This window comes from Dendrobates tinctorius, unplaced genomic scaffold (genome assembly GCF_039654945.1).
Source record: "Dendrobates tinctorius isolate UK_male_01 unplaced genomic scaffold, ASM3965494v1 ptg000028l, whole genome shotgun sequence".
NCBI lineage: Eukaryota > Metazoa > Chordata > Amphibia > Anura > Dendrobatidae > Dendrobates > Dendrobates tinctorius.
In genome coordinates this window covers 4,893,083-4,914,586 of record NW_027361696.1, presented here as the reverse complement: position 1 = coordinate 4,914,586, position 21,504 = coordinate 4,893,083, and the positions used below count along the sequence as shown (strand labels likewise).

Genomic DNA, 21,504 nt, shown 5'->3' with positions numbered 1-21,504 from the left:
TCACTAGCCAGGCTGCAAGGGTCAACCTGTGAAGGTATGGCTGTAACAGGGGACCTTGGTAAACGAGGTCATTTTTCTGGGATAGCGGTAGTGGACCTTCCTGGGCCATGTCCATCAAAGCGCTGTACCAACTTCTGCCCGGCCACATTGGAGCAATTAGAATCGTGGTGACCTGATCGGACCGTATCTTCTGTAACATCCTTGCTAAAATCGGGATCAGATAGACTTCTGGTGGACAGAAGATGTTTCTCAGCCCAGGAAAAAAATTCTTGCAGCGATCGATTTCAATCTGACGTTCTTCGTGCCTCCCTGGTGACGGAGGTAGGCCACCTTGGTCATATTGTGGGAATAAACACGTATATGATGACCTTGGACAAGGGCAGATGCAGCATTCAACGCCTCTTCTACCGCCTTCAGTTCTCCGAGTTTTGAGGAACTGGATCTGATGTCTGGGGACCATAAACCCTGGAAATGGGTTTTCTCTACCACAGCACCCCAGCCCCTCTGACTGGTGTCTGAAGTGAGTATCTTCAGGGGAAGATGATCCCAGCTGACCCCCCCCTGGAGGTTCCGGTAGTTTAGCCACCATGCAAGGGAAGACTTCACATGACCGGGAAGGGGAACTCTCCTGGTCAGAGAATTTTGATGCCTGTTTCAGGATGAGCGAACATGAGATGGAGGACTCGTGGCTTGAGCTCTGGATATTGCCTGAATGCATGATGTCAGTGATCCCAGGACAGACATTGAGTCCCTCAGGGTAGGACCTCTCTGGTCTCTGAACTTGGAAATCCTCTGAAACAAATCGAGTTGACGATCTCTGGGCAAGAAGGATGTTCTTTTTTCTGAATCCAAGAGGATACCCAGGAATTTCTTCTTTAGTGAGGGATGAAGATCCAACTTCTCCAGATTTGGGATCCAGACCAGGGATTCCAAGTTTTCTGAAGTCTTTGCCATATCTAGATTTAGATGGGAAATAAACGGTGCGACGATGAGGAAGTCGCCTAAATACAGAATGACGCAAATCCCCTGATAACGAATGAAGATTACTGCTTCTGTCATAATCTTCGTGAATACCCGTGGTACTGATGAAATATCAAACGGGAGGGCATTGAATTGGTAATGGCTGACCCAGTGACCATTGGAAACTGCGAATCTGAGAAACCGCCGGTGATGTGGGTGGATTGGCACATGGTGATAGGCATCCTTAAGATCTGTCGTAGCCATTACACAATCCGGTCCAATAAGTGGGATTTCAAACTTGATTGATTCTATCTTGAACCGTCTGTATGTGATCACTTGATTTCAGGGTTTCAGATTGATAATTCTGTGGATCCCTGAGGGCTTCTTGACTAGGAAGAGGTAAGAATAGTGGCCCCCTGCCTATCTCTTGTAGGGGTCCTCGAGAGATCACCTTTGCTTGAAGTAGACCTTGAAGACCTAACAGTAAGGAGTCTTGAAGGTGTAGATTTTGTAGTGAGGTAATTCTCAGGGATTGAGGGGGAAAACTATTGAACTCTAGTTTCAATTCGTCCAAAATGGTATGGAGGACCCACTGGTTTGTGGAGATGGACTGCCACCAAATAAGGAAGCCCGAGAGTCGACCCCACGACAGGGGAGCAATCATTGCTTGTCAGGAGCATGCTGGTGGTGCGCGACAAGGATATTTTTGCTCTTTCCACCTTTTGGATAGCTCCAACGGCCTGATTTGCCTTTCCTTTTGTATTCCCTTTGGGAAGACTGATCTCGGGAGGGACAAAAAAAACACTTTCTAGGTGTTCACTTCACTTCACTTTTTTTTTGTCCGTAGCTTTCTCCAAGATCTCATCGAAAGCTGGACAGAAAACATAGCAACACTGAAAGGGAATGGCGCAAAGCTCAGCCTTAGAGGCGACCTCAGTACTCCATGATATCAGCCACAGAGCTCTCCTAGCCAAGTTGGAGAGGACTGCGGACTTAGCTGCTACACGTACAGATTCCACAGAAGCATCAGCAAGTAACTCTGTTGCTTTCTGAAGGAGGGAAAGAGTCAAGATTCTCCTCCCTAGAAGTTCCCTGAGTGAAGTGATCTTCTAATGTACGGAGCCAGTGAAACAGATCTGGCAACACAGGTGGAAACCACATTTGTTTTCAGATTAGTGGAGGTATACCAGGATTTTCTTAGTAACCTCTCGATCTTTCCATCCATGGGATCTTTGAGCTGAAACGAGTCCTCAAACGGGAGAGCCATCTTTTTTGTCACCTTGGATACCTGCACATCTACTTTGGGAATCTTCCATAGAGAACAATCTCCATCTAGGGGAAAATGATTTTTTAAATCTGACGGGACGCCAAGCCCTTTCTCGGGGAGGTCCCATTCATAAAGGATAAGGCTTTGAATGTTTTCACATATGGGGAAACCCTTGTTTTTTAGGTTTCAATCCCCCAAACATTTCATCCTGCACTGACTGCTTTACTTCCTCCTCCTCAACCCCCAGGGTGCTTCTCACCATACTAACCAATTCCTCCATATCCGCAGAGGAAAAATAATATTTTTTATTAATCGGACTTGGGGGTGGAAGAGGAACCCTCATTCTCCCAAACATCCTCCGAACCAGAGGTACGGACTTCACCTGAGTCAGACGCCACAGGTGCCATCTTCCTTTTCTTAGAAGGAGGGGGTTGCAGTACAGGAGCCTGGGAAAAGGTGGACATAGAGGATTGAACCTCTCATTTGATGAGGGTTTTAATGCTATCCAACAGGGAGGGCTGCTCAGCATGCAACAGTCAAAGCTTCTTATATGATGAGGGAAGCCTGGTAGCACATAAACCACACTTGTGGCTGGGCACTTTATCCTTCTTAGGGGCAGGTACCCTGTCTCCCTAAAGAGATAGAGAAAGGTGGACTAAAGGGGGCTTTACACATAGCGATATCGCTAGCAATATCGCTAAAGCGTCACCAATTTTGTGACGCAGCAGCGATATCGCTACATGTGATTCTTACCTCCGACCGGCTCCCCCGCTAGCTATCGTTGATCGCGCGAGATCGGCCTGGTCCATCTCTCGTCGTCGGCTTCCTGCTGGCGCCGACGAGCGAGCCATGGACGCAGGCGGAAGACGGACACCCTCGCCGCATCTGAAAGGTAAGTGCGACCGCCGACCGCTGCTGCATCGCTACTGAGATCTGCCTGTTTGGCAGCTCACTAGCGACCATTTAGCGACGCACCAGCGATCCTGACCGGGTCATATCGTGGTCGGGATCGCTGGTGCATCGCTAAATGTAAAGGGGCCTTTAGTCTCCCATTAGGACATAACCCAGATAGCAAGGGACCTTCATCCACTACTTACAGTATCAGGGTGGACGTTGGGCTCTGTAAAAGCAGAAAGGGGGTTTTGTCACCGTCCATGGACAGTCTGTCAGTGGTCACATAAAGACAATGGGCCTTACCTGAAGCATCCCCCAACTAGGATTAAATATCCAAGGCCCCAGTGTTTGATACTTGTGCTCCTCACCCAGGTCGTTAGGGAGGAACCCCGAAGGGAACACCCCCAACATGCCTCCGGATCCGGAGCAATCCCAAAACATACCAGGAGCGCGTGTGTTCCACCATGGAATGCACAGGAAGTGAACCGGAAGTTCGGCCTAGCGTCAAATCCGGTATGCACGGCATCCGGATTCTGCTGGTATGAGGAGAGGAGGACGCCGGGAAGCTGCAAGAGGACCCCGGCCGAACATCACCGCCACGCATTACCCCCCGAGGAGACGCAGGAGGGGCGGGAAAAGTTCCTGAGTCACATGAAGGCCATGGAGACGGGAGCAGCACATGGAGGAGGAGAGCAGAGCCCCTGACCTCAGCTGCCCGGCAATAAGCAAGTAAGCCTGGGTGCGCCACATCGCCGGCCACTGCAGCACCATCAGGAAACACCTGCATGCCTCATAGGGGACAGGAAAAACACTGGTGGTTATAGGAAGATGGCACCTCTTTGTGTTTCCTGTCCCCCAATAGGGAGTGGAGACATCCTCCGATACTGCTGTCATGGAAGGTGACTAGAGAAAGTCTTAGTTACTCACCGGTTAACGGTATTTTTCGAAGTCCATGACAGCACCACCTGAGAGAGGGGGTCCGCCCTTCAGGAACAGGAAACCTACAGATACAAAAGGGCAACACCTCTCCAACACAAGTTGGATTACTGAGCACAAGAGGACCACCAAGGTTAATGGCATGATTTATGTACAATACTATTACTATTAACTATTTACCACATGTGGATCATAAGAGGAAGAAGAGGGAATCTAAGAGTGCTGTCATGGACTTCGAAAAATACCGTTAACCGGTGAGTAACTAAGAATTTATTCAAGCGTCCATGACAGCACTACCTGAGAGAATTACAGAGAGTAATAATTACTTAGGGAGGGACTACTGCCTGCAGCACCCTTACACCAAAGGAGAGGTCTGAGGAAGCACCCAGGTCTAGCCTATAATGATTGTAAAACGTGCTCGGAGAGGACCAAGTAGCCACCTTACATATTTGGTCAATCGAAACTTCCAATCTCCCCGCCCACGAGGTTGCCATGGCTCTAGTGGACCGAGCCCTTCGAGATGTATGCTAGCGAAAATCCTCCCTAATCCACCTAGCTAGCATGCTTTTTGATGCCCCAAGGCCCTTCCTAGCACCTAAACAAGGCATTATCCTTTTTCCAGGGATCAGTAACTGCTAGGTATTCCAAGAGACAACTCCTAACATCTAGGGTGTGTGGTTTCTTTTCCTTTTCGTTGACTGGATTATGGAGGAAGGATTATTTCCTGCGTCCTATGGAAACCGGAAGCTACCTTAGGTAAGCATGCTGAATCAGGCCTAAGTATTACCCTATCGTCCCTTAATTGCGTATAAGGAGGAAGCCTAGATAATGCCTGGATGTCACTTACTCTACAAGCTGACGTCAGTGCTACCAGGAAGGCTACTTTGAGGGACAGGTTTTTTATGAAATAAGTTCAAATGGGGCCTCTGTCATGGCTGTGAGGACTAGGTTCAAATCCCACGGCATGAACCTATCTTTTCCTACTGGTCTGGATCAACTCGCCGCCTTAATGAACCTACTGATCCAGTAATTACCGGCGATGTTGCAGCTAAAAAAGGCACCCAAAGCTGACACTTGCATTTTGAGGCTATGTAAACACGTGTGGAATTGTCGCGGAAGTTTCAGCGGCAATTCCGCAACTGCCTGCAGCGGGAAATCCGCATGCGGCGATCCGCGTCAAACGCATCATGTTAGAATTTGTTTTTTTTGTTGCATCGTCAAAACGACGCATGCGGAGGCATCCGCATATTGCGGCACAACCTGTGTACCCAATGCTAAAGATAGGGTACGCAGCCCGCATGCAGAAGTATGCGGCGCTGACCGGAGGTGGCACGGCCATGGGCGGAGCTTCATGGAGGACGTCCACAGCCCTCCCAGCTGCAAATGTGCCTTACTCGATGTCTCCCCAACTTTCAAAGTGAACAGTAAGCATAACAGAGGGAGAGACCACATGACTTAACAGCCTTTATCCCCTTTGGGTCACTCCTCTTCTGCCCTCTGGGCTGAACCTAACTCCATACCCTTGCCTCTAGCAGCTAGAGACTCCAAAACCGAAGACGGGTCATAACTCTTTAATGGACAGTCTTAGGGAGGCAGTTTTGGCTACGTGTTGAGACAAATCACAGCTTTGCTACTAGCCATCCTACACATCTCTCCTCCATATGTTGTTAGAACAGATCTGGAAGGCGTTTGATCTGTTCTGTACACCTTGAAAATATGACTGGTGTGTGGCCTGGACCTTCGATAAGTCCATATTCTCCTTATGAAATCCAAGCTGTGTGAAATAAGCAGTTAGTGTTCACATGGTTTGGACCTACAGGAGGGTCTTCCAGTACTAGCTAGGTGGTGGAGGTGTGAATTCCTTCTTTGAAACAGAGAAGCTGGGTGTCCCTGTTGAGCCAGGTGTCCTGTTACGGCTGCAGATTTTCAGGAGGATTGTAAGCAGTCAATAAATCCCCCCATCCTTCATACAATTCATGTTTACATGCTATAGTACTACAGAGAGCAAACTTTGTTATGTATAGAAATACTCTTAGTTTACTCCTGTACACACCAGTTTTTCTGTATGGAAGTGACAGTCTTGTTATTTACAAAACATAAAAAGACACTGCATAAGGATGGGAGACATTTGTGTCCAATATCCTCATGTACCAGCGCCAGATCACAGGGATCATATCCATTAGTAATGCACCGCAACCACCAGATCAAGGGATCATATCCACCAGTAATGCACCACCACCAGACACAGGGATCGTGTCCTGCAGTAACACCGCCACCACCAGATCACAGGGATCGTGTCCTGCAGTAACACCGCCACCACCAGACACAGGGATCGTGTCCTGCAGTAACACTGCCACCACCAGATCACAGAGATCGTGTCCTGCAGTAACACTGCCACCACCAGATCACAGAGATCGTGTCCTGCAGTAACACTGCCACCACCAGATCACAGAGATCGTGTCCTGCAGTAACACCGCCACCACCAGATCACAGAGATCATATCCTGCAGTAATACCGCCACCACCAGATCACAGGGATCATATCCTGCAGTAATACCGCCACCACCAGATCACAGGGATCATATCCTACAGTAATGCACCACCACCAGATCACAGGGATCGTGTCCTGCAGTAATGCACCGCCATCAGATCACAGGGATCGTGTCCTGCAGTAATGCACCGCCACCAGATCACAGGGATCATATCCTGCAGTAATACCGCCACCACCAGATCACAGGGATCGTATCCTACAGTAATGCACCAGCATCACCAGGTCATAGGGATCGTATCCTGCAGTATTGCACCGCCATCAGATCACAGGGTGCATATTTTCACCATTATCCCCAGTTTGTACTTGCAATGTTTCTGTAAGAACCCACAAATATAGAAGAGGCAGTGAATTTTCAGCAGGTCCTTTCCTGACGCCGATCCTATATTTCCAGCCTCAGAGATAAATGGCGGGAGGTTACGGCTTATTTTACCTGGTAATGTATAGTATGTAGCAGCAGCCCCATGTTACGAGGAGCCTTGTCTGTGGGGTGCGGCGAGATGCTGAACACGCAGTGAACAATGTTTGTTTCTCACTAATGATATTTACATAATTAATCTGTCATCGCTATGATCCATAAATATTTATTGTGGATTGCTGCCGTCCTACAGCGAGGAGAGCGCCCCCTGTGGAGAACGCGTTCTCATTCCTATAGTCATGATCAGCATCACAGTGCTGTGAGGATGCAGAAAAGAAGGAGATCAGCTCAGGTCAGTGAGAATCCAGGATCTCAAGCCACAAAGCACCACAAGCCCATTACAATGTATGTGGGCCGTCATGTGGACTTTCCTTCCACTTTCCAGAAGTTCCAAGCCTGAATTATCCATAGGAAGAAGAAATAAAAGCAGAGCGCAGACTGAATATACTTGAGTGCACACACCATTGCAGGAGGAGATGGTCCGCAGCACTAACTTCTGCTCCAAAAAGTAAGAAATGCATTCTCCAGGAAGGAGACGCAGAAGCACAATGGAGATACCATCTGCTCTCAGAGTTTTGGTGCCACATGTCCACCAATAACATAGTATTACTATGGAATCCTACAGGACCGGAGGCTGGAGGTAGAGGCAACAAAAAGGCCGAGAACCAGTGTGATGGCCACAAGAACCAACGTCCTCACAACTGCAAGGTTTTGCCAGGCGGGATGTACACCCTTTCATCAATGTCCATAAATTACCATTAATGACAATTAGCAAGAGCGTAATCAAGATTTAATAATGTATCCTAATAACAGTAAGCAGGGACCAGAATCAAATATGGCTGCCTGCTAATTACAAGCAAAGTGTGGGATCACAGGACCATAGAAGCTGGAAATCTCCAATATCTGTCAATCATAGCAAATTGTTGCAGGAAAAAGTGAGCAGAATGTTGCAGGATGGCCACAGACCTGTCACGAGACTCCTGTGGGTTTAACATGCATGCCCCTGAGGAGAGCGCTGGCTGCACCATCGCATGGCAGCATATTGTGCCACCACCGCATGTTCTCATCCCAAGAGGAGAACGCTGGCTGCACTTCAGGATAGTAGCTTATGATGGCACCACCGCATATTCTCAGCCCCCGAGGAGAACGCTGACTGCACTGCAGGGTAGCAGCTGATTGTGACACCACTGCATGCTCTCAGCCCCCGAGGAGAATGCTGACTGCACTGCAGGATAGTAGCTTATGGTGACACTACCACATGTTTTCAGCCGAGGAGAATGCTGGCTGCACTGTTGCATGGCAGCAGATTGTGACAACACCGCATGTTCTCAGCCCCCGAGGAGAACACTATGCTGCCATGCAACAGTGCAGCCAATGTGACACCACCTCATGTTCTCAGCCCCCAAGGAGAACGCTGGCTGCACTGTCGCATAGCAGCATATTGTGACACCACCGCATGTTCTCAGCCCCCGAGGAGAACGCTGACTGCACTGTCCTGTGGCAGAATATTGTGACACCACCGCATGTTCTCAGCCCCCAAGGAGAACGCTGGCTGCATGGTCTTGTCTTGACTGGCTGGACTCGCGGACAGAACTAAAGTTCTGGCAGGGAAAGAGTCACAGTCAACAGAGGTGGATAGGGGGAAACTATTGTGTTGGCAACTGTTTTCTGATTCTTCTTTTATCTAAAATGCACATTCACTCCCATAATACTGTGTGGTTGCATATGAGGGTAATTGAGTAAATGACACCAATTATGCAAAGCGTGCCAAAGAAAAAAAATTCAGCACTGGGGAATGAATGTCTCAGCAGAGTGCACCCCTTCCCTGCAGGAGCCAGCATTACGGCATATCCAGCGGCTGGGAACACGTCACAGTACAGCACCCCCAGAGTTTCATTCATCTTAATGACACCATACATGACAATCTGCTCGTCTGCATATGTCAGCAGCGTGCACTCGCTGACTAACGTAGGCTGCTGTAACTTGGGATGATCACAACAGGCCTGAAAGAGAAACAGTACATGTACTGTAAGTATAGGTCAAAGTCAGAGCATTCGGAGCAAGCAAGCGGTACAATTCCTTCTGGACCAGACGTATGCATAGAAGACATCGAGCAAAAAACATCCGAGGGTAAACAAGTTCATGGAGTTGACGATGAAGTGGAGACGAATTGATGAAGTACAGACGATGCATGTAAAATCCACCCCCCAGGCTATGAAGATTATACTAAAGGAAGGACCTGCAGTCACCCGACAAGGCCCACCCAAGGAATCCTCCCCAGGCTAGGAGGATTATACTAAAGGAGGGACCTGGAGTCACCCGACATGGCCCACCCAAGGAATACTCACCAAGTGAGAGCACTTGGGGCCACATCATTCATTGGACAGAGAAGGAGGTATTCAAACTTTTAACCTTCATGATGGACCACAAGAGTGAATTAGTCTACAATTACTGGAGGAAATAACAGAGGGGTCAGAAGCATCTGTCATTCACTGCTATCTCCTATGAGGTCAGTTGTTCAGCCAGATGTACAGTCATTGCCAGGAGAGTAGCGGTGCTGAAGAACCTTCCTTTGGATAACTGATCTGAACAATAATCCTAAATCTTTAATCAGCCCAAAGAAAAAAAAATTGTATATAAGCTTAAAAGGTCAGCAGCCATTACATGGGTCAAATGACCATAACAAACATGAAGCATCCAGCAGAGCAGCACCCCTGTGGGTCAAATTCATTCAGGATGCAGAACTCAATGTATGCATCATACTGAGAAGAATGACAAGTAATGGAGGATGTGACATCTCATAGGAGTCAGTGCTGGAATATAGGAATACGCCGAGCCTCAGCACCATGGACAGCGCCTCATCTGAAAGTTCTTCCTTAAGGCCTGTTTCACACTTCCGTTTTTTCAAATCCGTCAAAATCCGTTGTTTTCCGTAAAAAAACGGATCCGCCATTTTTTGCAGGATCCGTTTTTTTGTCCCATAGACTTCCATTACGGTTACCGCGGATCCGTCAAAAAAACGGATCCGTTGGCATCCGTTTCCGTCAAAAAAACGGAAACGGATCCGTTTGGCGGACACAAAAACGGAAGTGTGAAACAGGCCTAAGGCTGAGTGCAGACAGAGTTTTGAGCCCTGCGGATTTTTCCGTGCAGAATGGAAGAAAACCGCAGGTCAAATGACCTGCATTTTTCCTGCGGATTTCTTCCATTTTTCACGCGGTTTTTGTGCGGTTTTCCATTGCGGTCTTCCCCCTGCGGATTTGGTAACAGGGGAGATAGAAAACCGCACTGTACATCACAATGCGGATATGCAACGTTTCTGCGCGGTAAAATCCGCTGCGGAAACGCTGCAAATCTGCATCGTGTGCACATGGCCTTACTTCTACAACAGGACTTCTCAGACGTCATACTGGGGATTAACTTTACTGACAGCCAAAGCGCCCAGTCCACAGTAGAATAGAAGGACAGCATCCAAACTTGAGCGAAGTACAAATTTTTTTCATTCTGCCAAATACAGTGCACATTGTATTTAGCAGAATAAAAAAAGATTTTACTTCACTCGAGTTTAGATGCCGTCCTTCTATTCTACTGATGATTAATTTATCCAAGTGAGCTTCTTGGAGAGGGGGACACTGCATCTGTGTGGGTATGATGACCTGGTTCCTGAAAGTTCTTAAAGAGTGCTGTGGTTAACTTTCTATACAGCGCCCGGTCCGCGCCAGGCAGACAGATCAACCGAATGGCCGGTCTGCGCCAGGCAGACAGACAGACCGACCGACCGGTCAGCCCCACCAGACAGACCAACCGACAGAATGCCCTTCTCTCAAAAACTAGGGGGTGCATTGCAGTTTGAGAAGTCTTGCTCTACACAACCTTGCTCCACTATGAACGAGTAGTAATGATTCAGGTGTCTGGGAAGCTGAGGTGTGAGGCATCACATAGGAAAATACAAATAAAAAACAGATGAGGCGCCTGTTCATTTCAGTAGTCAAGAATATTAATGGCAGCATGTTTCTAGGCGCAGCTCCCACTCCAGTCCTGACATACAATTATCTTCATAGAATTGTCTCCATATTATGTGTAGGAGCCGACTGAATATGATCCATCAACAGAATGGACAGATCTAAGACTTCTCGGGAACGTCAGTCATTGGCGGCCCAGAGCCGCCTCATTTTGAGGGTATACAAGATCTGTTGTTGTACATGTAGATTCCATACAGTGAAAAGCAGAAGCTACAGAAATCTGAAAGTAAAAGTTTTGCGAAGTCAATGTGTTTAGGAGACAAACTTCTTTCATCGCGTTCTCACCATGCACAACACACCACCCAGTCTGATGTCTTCATGCAGAAAAGAGGTTACATCTGTTATTTGGCCTTCTGAAATGGCAATGGAATATACAGGGTTGTAGCTCCAACGTCTTCCCCCTATTCCAAAACATCAATCCGGTGGGGGGGTTCCTGACCACACAACCCTTCAGAGGACCAGGTACAGTGACGAGGAGAGCAGATGCCCCTCAACCCGACACAGGCTTGTCCTAAACCGCCATACATCCCTGACCCCCATATCCAGCCTGTACCCCACACATCAAACCCTCGCCATCCATCCCTGGACCCCCACATCCAACCCTCGCCATCCATCTCAAGACCTCCACATCCACCCTGTACCCCACATCTAAGACTCGCCATCCATCCATGGTGCCAGACATCCACCCTGTACCTCTCATCTAAGCCTCGCTATCTATCTCAGGTTCCAGATATCCGCCCTGTATCGCACATCTAAGCCACACCATTCTTTCCAGGTCCCCCAAATCTACCCTGCACCCACATCTAAGCCTTGCCATCCATGCCAGGCCGCCCATATTTGTGTCTCGCCATTCATTCCCGGTCGCCGATATCTGCCCTGTACCCCACATATTAGCCCTGCAGTGGGTCAGATGGGAGTGGGCTCAGTAAATGACTGGTGCAACTTGCAGGGCAACAAATAATCTTACGTTTGGTATTACTGTCATGTCAGGGAGAAGATTGTCTGAATGCGATGTCGCTGTTTACTAAGGGCATATTCTGCTTCTTCTATTAAGAGCAGAACAGCACCTACTTTCGAGCATTTATGTGATATTCACCCATCTTCTCACCTGCCTCCTGTCAGCACCGGGTCAAGAAGTTTCCTGCCAGTAACCACAAGACTTGATTATTACTAGAGAACCTTGATCAGGAGATGATCTCTGCCAAGCATCACTCCAGACACCTGGAGACTGAGAAGTCTATTGTCTCTGTCACCTCAACAGTCCCTGAAGTACCTGGAGAGATGGTTGGTAAAAGGAGCAGAACACTGCACAATAATGCTTGGAAGGGTAGGGTGAGACTTCCAGTTTCACATATCCCCTTTGTCCACAATATAAAAAGGAAACAAAGAAGAAGACGATGTATGGTGGACGTGGATGCAGCCTGTAAAGAAAGCGTCAGCTGGACAGACTGTACTGGGTGACAGCTCAATAGGAGAGATGGTGCAGGTAGAGAGAGATGAGCTTCTTCGAGACAGGGCCTCTGTATAATGTGTCTGCCCTGACAAGTCGCTATTATGTATTTATAGAGAAATGTCAGCGTCTTTTATCTCTAGACTGCGCTGGCATCCTAAGAATAAACAATATAAATACTAATGCATAGACGGGGGAAGGGGGTCCACAGCAAGACATAGTGCTAGGTGGCATTGGTCTACAGATAAATGAAGTGCAACAGTGAATCTATCACTCGCTAGTCCATCACCACACGATCCACATAAATGGTGGAGGATGCGGGCAGTGAGGGGTTACAACTGCAGAATACGAGTCCAGAGCTGAGGAAAGATTGATTGAGACAGGTCTGTAGATGAGAAAATAAATACAGTTACATCAGGGAGCAGAGCGAGAGTGGATGAGCGGCTGACAGCTCAGGAATATGAAGAGGGATTCAGGGACACAGGAAGTGATAATGGACATTTCGCTCCAGAGACTGAGGAGGAAACACCTCTGGACGGGGCCTCGGCAGGGTGGCCAAAAGCTGCTGGACCCTTGGAGCAGCACCGAGCATGCACTAACGATCAGCGAAACTGCTGTTCCACCATACTCCAGGATAGGATGATTGCACGACATATCAACTATCAATATGAGACATCTCAGCTCTACCAATGTGAGACGTCTCAGCTCCACATCGATTACATGTATGTCGCTCAACACCTCCACCCTCACTGTACTAAAGGGAGAGATGGCCGACCGTCACACACAAACAAGGTCAGTCTGGAGAACAGTGGTAGCAGCTCAGCTCCCACCGTGACTGCGTGGTCATTACTGTCAGGCCAGGAGAGTTTCCACCATCGTGAAGTGGATCATTTGCGGTGTCATAACAAGCCGAGTCGTGAGCAGGAACAGAATTAGAGTCACTTAGTATCAGAGGGAATATGTCTGATTATCGATTTACTGCAACTTATCATAAGAGCTGGTATCTTTGTCACAATACATCTCAGGTGCCGTCTGTGCAGACAATAATCTTTCCTAACGAGTGACTGGGAAGTAATGACTCAGAGACCGTGACAGCCAACAATGCTAATCACCCTCCTCAGTGCCGGCAGGACGGAACGGGAGAGGCACGGCTGGTTGTAGAGCAGCCAATAAACAAGCTGGATGGGGGGGGGGTCCTGAGAGAAATCTTACTACCCCATACTGCAAAAAACCCTAACCCTAAGGCTGACCATAGACAACACTCTGTGGAGTTCAGGCGCAAGGGCGGCCCGGGGGGGCTCTAGGCCCAGGCGCGAGGGCGGCCCAGGTGCGGGGGCTCTAGGCCCAGGCGCGAGGGCGGCCCAGGGGGGGGGGCTCTAGGCCCAGGCGCCAGGGCGGCCCAGGGGGGGGGGGGCTCTAGGCCCAGGCGCCAGGGCGGCCCAGGGGGGGGGGCTCTAGGCCCAGGCGCCAGGGCGGCCCAGGGGGGGGGGCTCTAGGCCCAGGCGCCAGGGCGGCCCAGGGGGGGGGCTCTAGGCCCAGGCGCCAGGGCGGCCCGGGGGGGGGGGCTCTAGGCCCAGGCGCCAGGGCGGCCCGGGGGGGGGGGGCTCTAGGCCCAGGCGCCAGGGCGGCCCAGGGGGGGGGGGCTCTAGGCCCAGGCGCCAGGGCGGCCCAGGGGGGGGGGGCTCTAGGCCCAGGCGCCAGGGCGGCCCGGGGGGGGGGGCTCTAGGCCCAGGCGCCAGGGCGGCCCGGGGGGGGGGGGGGCTCTAGGCCCAGGCGCCAGGGCGGCCCGTAAGGGGCTCTAGGCCCAGGCGCGAGGGCGGCCCGGGGGTGGGCTCAAGACCCGGGTGCGAGGGCGGCCCGGGGGGCTCTAGGCCCAGGCGCGAGGTTTTCCAGCAATGACATGGCTTGGACAGGCGAGTGGTCAAAGCGCCCAATGCCTATGACAACTTGGCTATGATCAGAAGCTTCATCTATCCTGGAAGCAAAGGTTCTGGAACTTTGACAGCACCTCTAAATATTGAGAAGGTGCCCCAAACTTTTGCATCAGCCCATTTTCCTTTGTCATTCTTGAAATGTAAAATGATTATACACTGTATTTATCACCCTCCTCTATATATCACCTTCCTCTATATATCACACATAACACACTATATATAGTACCCGCCTATATATCACATATAATACACTGTATCACCCTCCTATAATATATATATAGATATACATATATATATATATATATATATATATTTTCTCATAATACACTGTATATATCACCATATATCACATAATACACTGTATATATCACCCTCCTCTATAAATATCACATATAATACACCGCATATATATCCCTGTATAAATATCCCATATAATACACTGCATATATCACCCTCCTCTACATATCCCATATAATACACTGTATATATCACATTATATACTGTATATATCACCCTCCTCTATATATCCCATATAATACACTGTATATATCACCCTCCTCTATAAATATCCCATATAATACACTGCATATATATCCCTGTATAAATATCCCATATAATACACTGTATACATCACCCTCCTCCATATATCGCATATAATACACTGCATATATATCACCCTCCTCCATATATCCCATATAATACACTGTATATATCACCCTCCTCCATATATCCCATATAATACACTGTATATATCACCCTCCTCCATATATCCCATATAATACACTGTATATATCACCCTCCTCCATATATCCCATATAATACACTGTATATATCACCCTCCTCTATATATCCCATATAATACACTGCATATATATCACCCTCCTCTATATATCCCATATAATACACTGTATATATCACCCTCCTCCATATATCCCATATAATACACTGTATATATCACCCTCCTCCATATATCCCATATAATACACTGTATATATCACCCTCCTCCATATATCCCATATAATACACTGTATATATCACCCTCCTCTATATATCCCACATAATACACTGTATATATCACCCTCCTCTATATATCCCACATAATACACTGTATATATCACCCTCTTCTATATACCACCCTCCTCTACATCACATATAAAACACTTTATATATCACCATATATCACATTATACACTGTATATATCACCCTCCTCTATAAATATCCCATATAATACACTGTATATATCACCCTCCTCTATATATCCCATATAATACACTGTATATATCACCCTCCTCCATATATCCCATATAATACACTGTATATATCACCCTCCTCCATATATCCCATATAATACACTGTATATATCACCCTCCTCTATATATCCCACATAATACACTGTATATATCACCCTCCTCTATATATCCCACATAATACACTGTATATATCACCCTCTTCTATATACCACCCTCCTCTACATCACATATAAAACACTTTATATATCACCATATATCACATTATACACTGTATATATCACCCTCCTCTATAAATATCCCATATAATACACTGTATATATCACCCTCCTCTATATATCCCATATAATACACTGTATATATCACCCTCCTCCATATATCCCACATAATACACTGTATATATCACCCTCTTCTATATACCACCCTCCTCTACATCACATATAAAACACTTTATATATCACCATATATCACATTATACACTGTATATATCACCCTCCTCTATAAATATCCCATATAATACACTGTATATATCACCCTCCTCTATATATCCCATATAATACACTGTATATATCACCCTCCTCCATATATCCCATATAATACACTGTATATATCACCCTCCTCTATATATCCCACATAATACACTGTATATATCACCCTCCTCTATATATCCCACATAATACACTGTATATATCACCCTCTTCTATATACCACCCTCCTCTACATCACATATAAAACACTTTATATATCACCATATATCACATCACTGTATATATCACCCTCCTCTATAAATATCCCATATAATACACTGTATATATCACCCTCCTCTATATATCCCATATAATACACTGTATATATCACCCTCCTCCATATATCCCATATAATACACTGTATATATCACCCTCCTCCATATATCCCATATAATACACTGTATATATCACCCTCCTCTATATATCCCACATAATACACTGTATATATCACCCTCCTCTATATATCCCACATAATACACTGTATATATCACCCTCTTCTATATACCACCCTCCTCTACATCACATATAAAACACTTTATATATCACCATATATCACATTATACACTGTATATATCACCCTCCTCTATAAATATCCCATATAATACACTGTATATATCACCCTCCTCTATATATCCCATATAATACACTGTATATATCACCCTCCTCCATATATCCCATATAATACACTGTATATATCACCCTCCTCCATATATCCCATATAATACACTGTATATATCACCCTCCTCCATATATCCCATATAATACACTGTATATATCACCCTCCTCCATATATCCCATATAATACACTGTATATATCACCCTCCTCTATATATCCCACATAATACACTGTATATATCACCCTCCTCTATATATCCCACATAATACACTGTATATATCACCCTCTTCTATATACCACCCTCCTCTACATCACATATAAAACACTTTATATATCACCATATATCACATTATACACTGTATATATCACCCTCCTCTATAAATATCCCATATAATACACTGTATATATCACCCTCCTCTATATATCCCATATAATACACTGTATATATCACCCTCCTCCATATATCCCATATAATACACTGTATATATCACCCTCCTCTATATATCCCACATAATACACTGTATATATCACCCTCCTCTATATATCCCACATAATACACTGTATATATCACCCTCTTCTATATACCACCCTCCTCTACATCACATATAAAACACTTTATATATCACCATATATCACATTATACACTGTATATATCACCCTCCTCTATAAATATCCCATATAATACACTGTATATATCACCCTCCTCTATATATCCCATATAATACACTGTATATATCACCCTCCTCCATATATCCCATATAATACACTGTATATATCACCCTCCTCCATATATCCCATATAATACACTGTATATATCACCCTCCTCCATATATCCCATATAATACACTGTATATATCACCCTCCTCTATATATCCCACATAATACACTGTATATATCACCCTCCTCTATATATCCCACATAATACACTGTATATATCACCCTCTTCTATATACCACCCTCCTCTACATCACATATAAAACACTTTATATATCACCATATATCACATTATACACTGTATATATCACCCTCCTCTATAAATATCCCATATAATACACTGTATATATCACCCTCCTCTATATATCCCATATAATACACTGTATATATCACCCTCCTCCATATATCCCATATAATACACTGTATATATCACCCTCCTCTATATATCCCACATAATACACTGTATATATCACCCTCTTCTATATACCACCCTCCTCTACATCACATATAAAACACTTTATATATCACCATATATCACATCACTGTATATATCACCCTCCTCTATAAATATCCCATATAATACACTGTATATATCACCCTCCTCTATATATCCCATATAATACACTGTATATATCACCCTCCTCCATATATCCCATATAATACACTGTATATATCACCCTCCTCCATATATCCCATATAATACACTGTATATATCACCCTCCTCTATATATCCCACATAATACACTGTATATATCACCCTCCTCTATATATCCCACATAATACACTGTATATATCACCCTCTTCTATATACCACCCTCCTCTACATCACATATAAAACACTTTATATATCACCATATATCACATTATACACTGTATATATCACCCTCCTCTATAAATATCCCATATAATACACTGTATATATCACCCTCCTCTATATATCCCATATAATACACTGTATATATCACCCTCCTCCATATATCCCATATAATACACTGTATATATCACCCTCCTCCATATATCCCATATAATACACTGTATATATCACCCTCCTCCATATATCCCATATAATACACTGTATATATCACCCTCCTCTATATATCCCACATAATACACTGTATATATCACCCTCCTCTATATATCCCACATAATACACTGTATATATCACCCTCTTCTATATACCACCCTCCTCTACATCACATATAAAACACTTTATATATCACCATATATCACATTATACACTGTATATATCACCCTCCTCTATAAATATCCCATATAATACACTGTATATATCACCCTCCTCTATATATCCCATATAATACACTGTATATATCACCCTCCTCCATATATCCCATATAATACACTGTATATATCACCCTCCTCTATATATCCCATATAATACAATATATATACCACCCTCCTCTATATATCCCATATAATACAATATATATATCACCCTCATCTATATATCACATATAATACACTGCATAGATATACCTGTATAAATATCCCATATTACACACAGTATATATAACCCCTTTAGGTCACACCTCACACAGATGTCGCACAGGTGTGTCTTACCTGAGGATGGCGCTGTCCCCCTGTCGCACCGTCACGTTGTCCATGGCTTTGGGGAAGCCGGCGTCCCCGCTCCGCACCGGCACTCCTGCGGGCACAAGAAAGAGCAGCCTGAGACACAGGGCGAGCAGCCACCTCCAAGGGGCGACGACCCCCAGCATGCTTCCCCCGCCCGAGCAGACACAGCGCAGCGGACAGCGACAGGGGCCCCCGAGGCTCCCAGCGCTACATGTCTCCACAGCCAGGAGCGAGCGCGACTGAGACCCTCCCCGCTCTGCGCTCCACTGCCGCCTCCTGCAGCCGCTGCCGCCGGCCCCGCCCACGTCCCGCCTCCCTGACACTGAACACGCCCATATCACGCCTCATAGGTGAAACCCCGCCCACACCCCGCTTTTTCACAGCACAATCCTGCGTATCCCCGCCTCCCATTCATTCTGCAGTTTACAGCTCTCACCACTTTTAGGCTATGTGCCCACGTTAGCGTTTTTAAACGCTCAGGAAACTGATCCCCTTCCCAGAAAACGCGCGTCTTTTTTCCGTGCGCTTCTTGCGCGTTTTTTGCAAAAAAGCCGCGTGTTTTTGCCGCGTTTTTTGACGCGCGATTTCTGGTTACATTGGGGATGGCTAAAAACGAGAAGTGCGGAAAATAATGAGAATGCTGCGTTTTTAGCCGCTAAGCGATTCCTGAGCGTTTAAAAACACATGCATTGGCACAAAATGCCAAAAACGCATGCAAATTAATTTGAAACATCTTTTAAGCGTTTCTGCAGCGTCTGAGCCGGCACAAACGCTGCGGAAACGCTTAAAAAAACGCAACGTGGGCAAACAGCCTTAGGGGACGTGCACACGCTGTGGATAGGGGTGCGGATTTGGCCGCGTGGATTTTGTAAAATCCGCAGGTAAATCTGCAGGTCAAAAGACCTGAGGATTTACCTGCGGATTGCTCTGCGGTTCTGCCCTGCGGTTTTTCATCTCCACAATGGAGGAGATAGCAAACCGCAGCGGAATCCGCAGAAAGAATTGACATGAAAAATCCGCACCGTCTGCACTGCGTTTTTTTATTCCCATAGGGAATAATGGTACTGTACACCGCTGCGGACCCGCAGCGGCCAAATATGCTGCGGAACCGCAGCAGAATCCACAGCGTGTGCACACAGCCTTAGGCTATGTGCACACACTGCGGAATCACCTGCGGGTTTTTCCCCGCGGAACCGCAGGTAAAATGACCTGCGGTTTTCCTGCGGTTTCACACCTCTACTATGTTAAAGGTGTGAAACCGCTGCGGAATCCGCAGAAACAATTGACATGCTGCGGTTTATAAACCACAGCAAAACCGCGCGGAAAAAACCGCAGCATGAGCACTGCAGTTTTGAAAACCCATAGGGTTACATAGTACTGTACCATGTCTGCGGAACTGCTGCGGTTCCACAGGGCCAAAACCACAGCGGAACCACAGCAAAAACCGCAGCGTGTGCACATAGCCTTAGGTCACACGACTACACCTATATACATCCCCTGTACACAATGTATGCATTCCTTATACACAATGTATACATCTCCTATACAGGGACGGTTTTAAGCAAAGTTTAAAATGGGGCCCCAAGGTCCTCAGTCCTTGCTACAACTGAGTGTTAACACACTCCACCGTCTCGCCACCACCCCACATAGAGCGACCGCTCTGACCCTGGCTAACCTAAAGGCATAAGTGACCATTACCTAATTCAGGAGAGCCCTTAGTTCAGAACTACTATGGCGACTTATGTGATCAAGGTCTTGAATGACCGAAACGTCATTCTGTCGCAATCACTATAAGAGCACTTGTTTTCAATAAATTTCACTAATAAGCAAATACTCCTTAAGTGTATGTGTGCAGTGATTCTAATAGACATATAGTATAATATACTCCCTATAGTCCTCCATATAATATGATGTGCCCATGGTCCTCCATATATAAAAATACACTGCTCAGTCCTCCATATAGTATAATACACTCCTCGTAGTGCTCCATATAGTATAATACACTGCCAGTCATCCATGTAGTACAATTCACTTCCCATAGTATAATGCACCCCATAGTTCTTCACATTGTATAATGTATTCCCCATAGTCCTTGATACAGTATAATGCAGCCCACATATAGTATAATGCAGCCACCCCACAGAGTATAATGCAGCCCCACCATACAATATAATGTAACCCCCATAGAATATAATGCAGTCCCCCTCTTATAGTGTAAAGCAGCCACCCCTTATAGTATAATGCAGCCACTCCACAGAATATAATGTAACCCTCCATAGAATATAATGCAGCCCCTCCATAGACTATATGGCAGCCCCCTCATAGAGAATAATACAGCCCCCCATAGAATATAATGTACCCCCCCATGGTATATAACA

General features: G+C 46.2%; 1 protein-coding gene across 1 annotated transcript in view; it reads right to left on the bottom strand.

Annotated features, from left to right (window-relative positions):
- The window catches only part of LOC141085047 (opioid-binding protein/cell adhesion molecule homolog), a 225,731-nt gene extending 206,329 nt beyond the window's left edge, over positions 1-19,402 (bottom strand). The window contains exon 1 of the mRNA XM_073570046.1: positions 19,112-19,402. Coding sequence (XP_073426147.1) covers positions 19,112-19,269 — 158 coding nt within the window. The 5' untranslated portion in view covers positions 19,270-19,402. The remainder of the gene's footprint in view (positions 1-19,111) is intronic.
- Between the last annotated feature and the right edge of the window lie 2,102 nt (positions 19,403-21,504).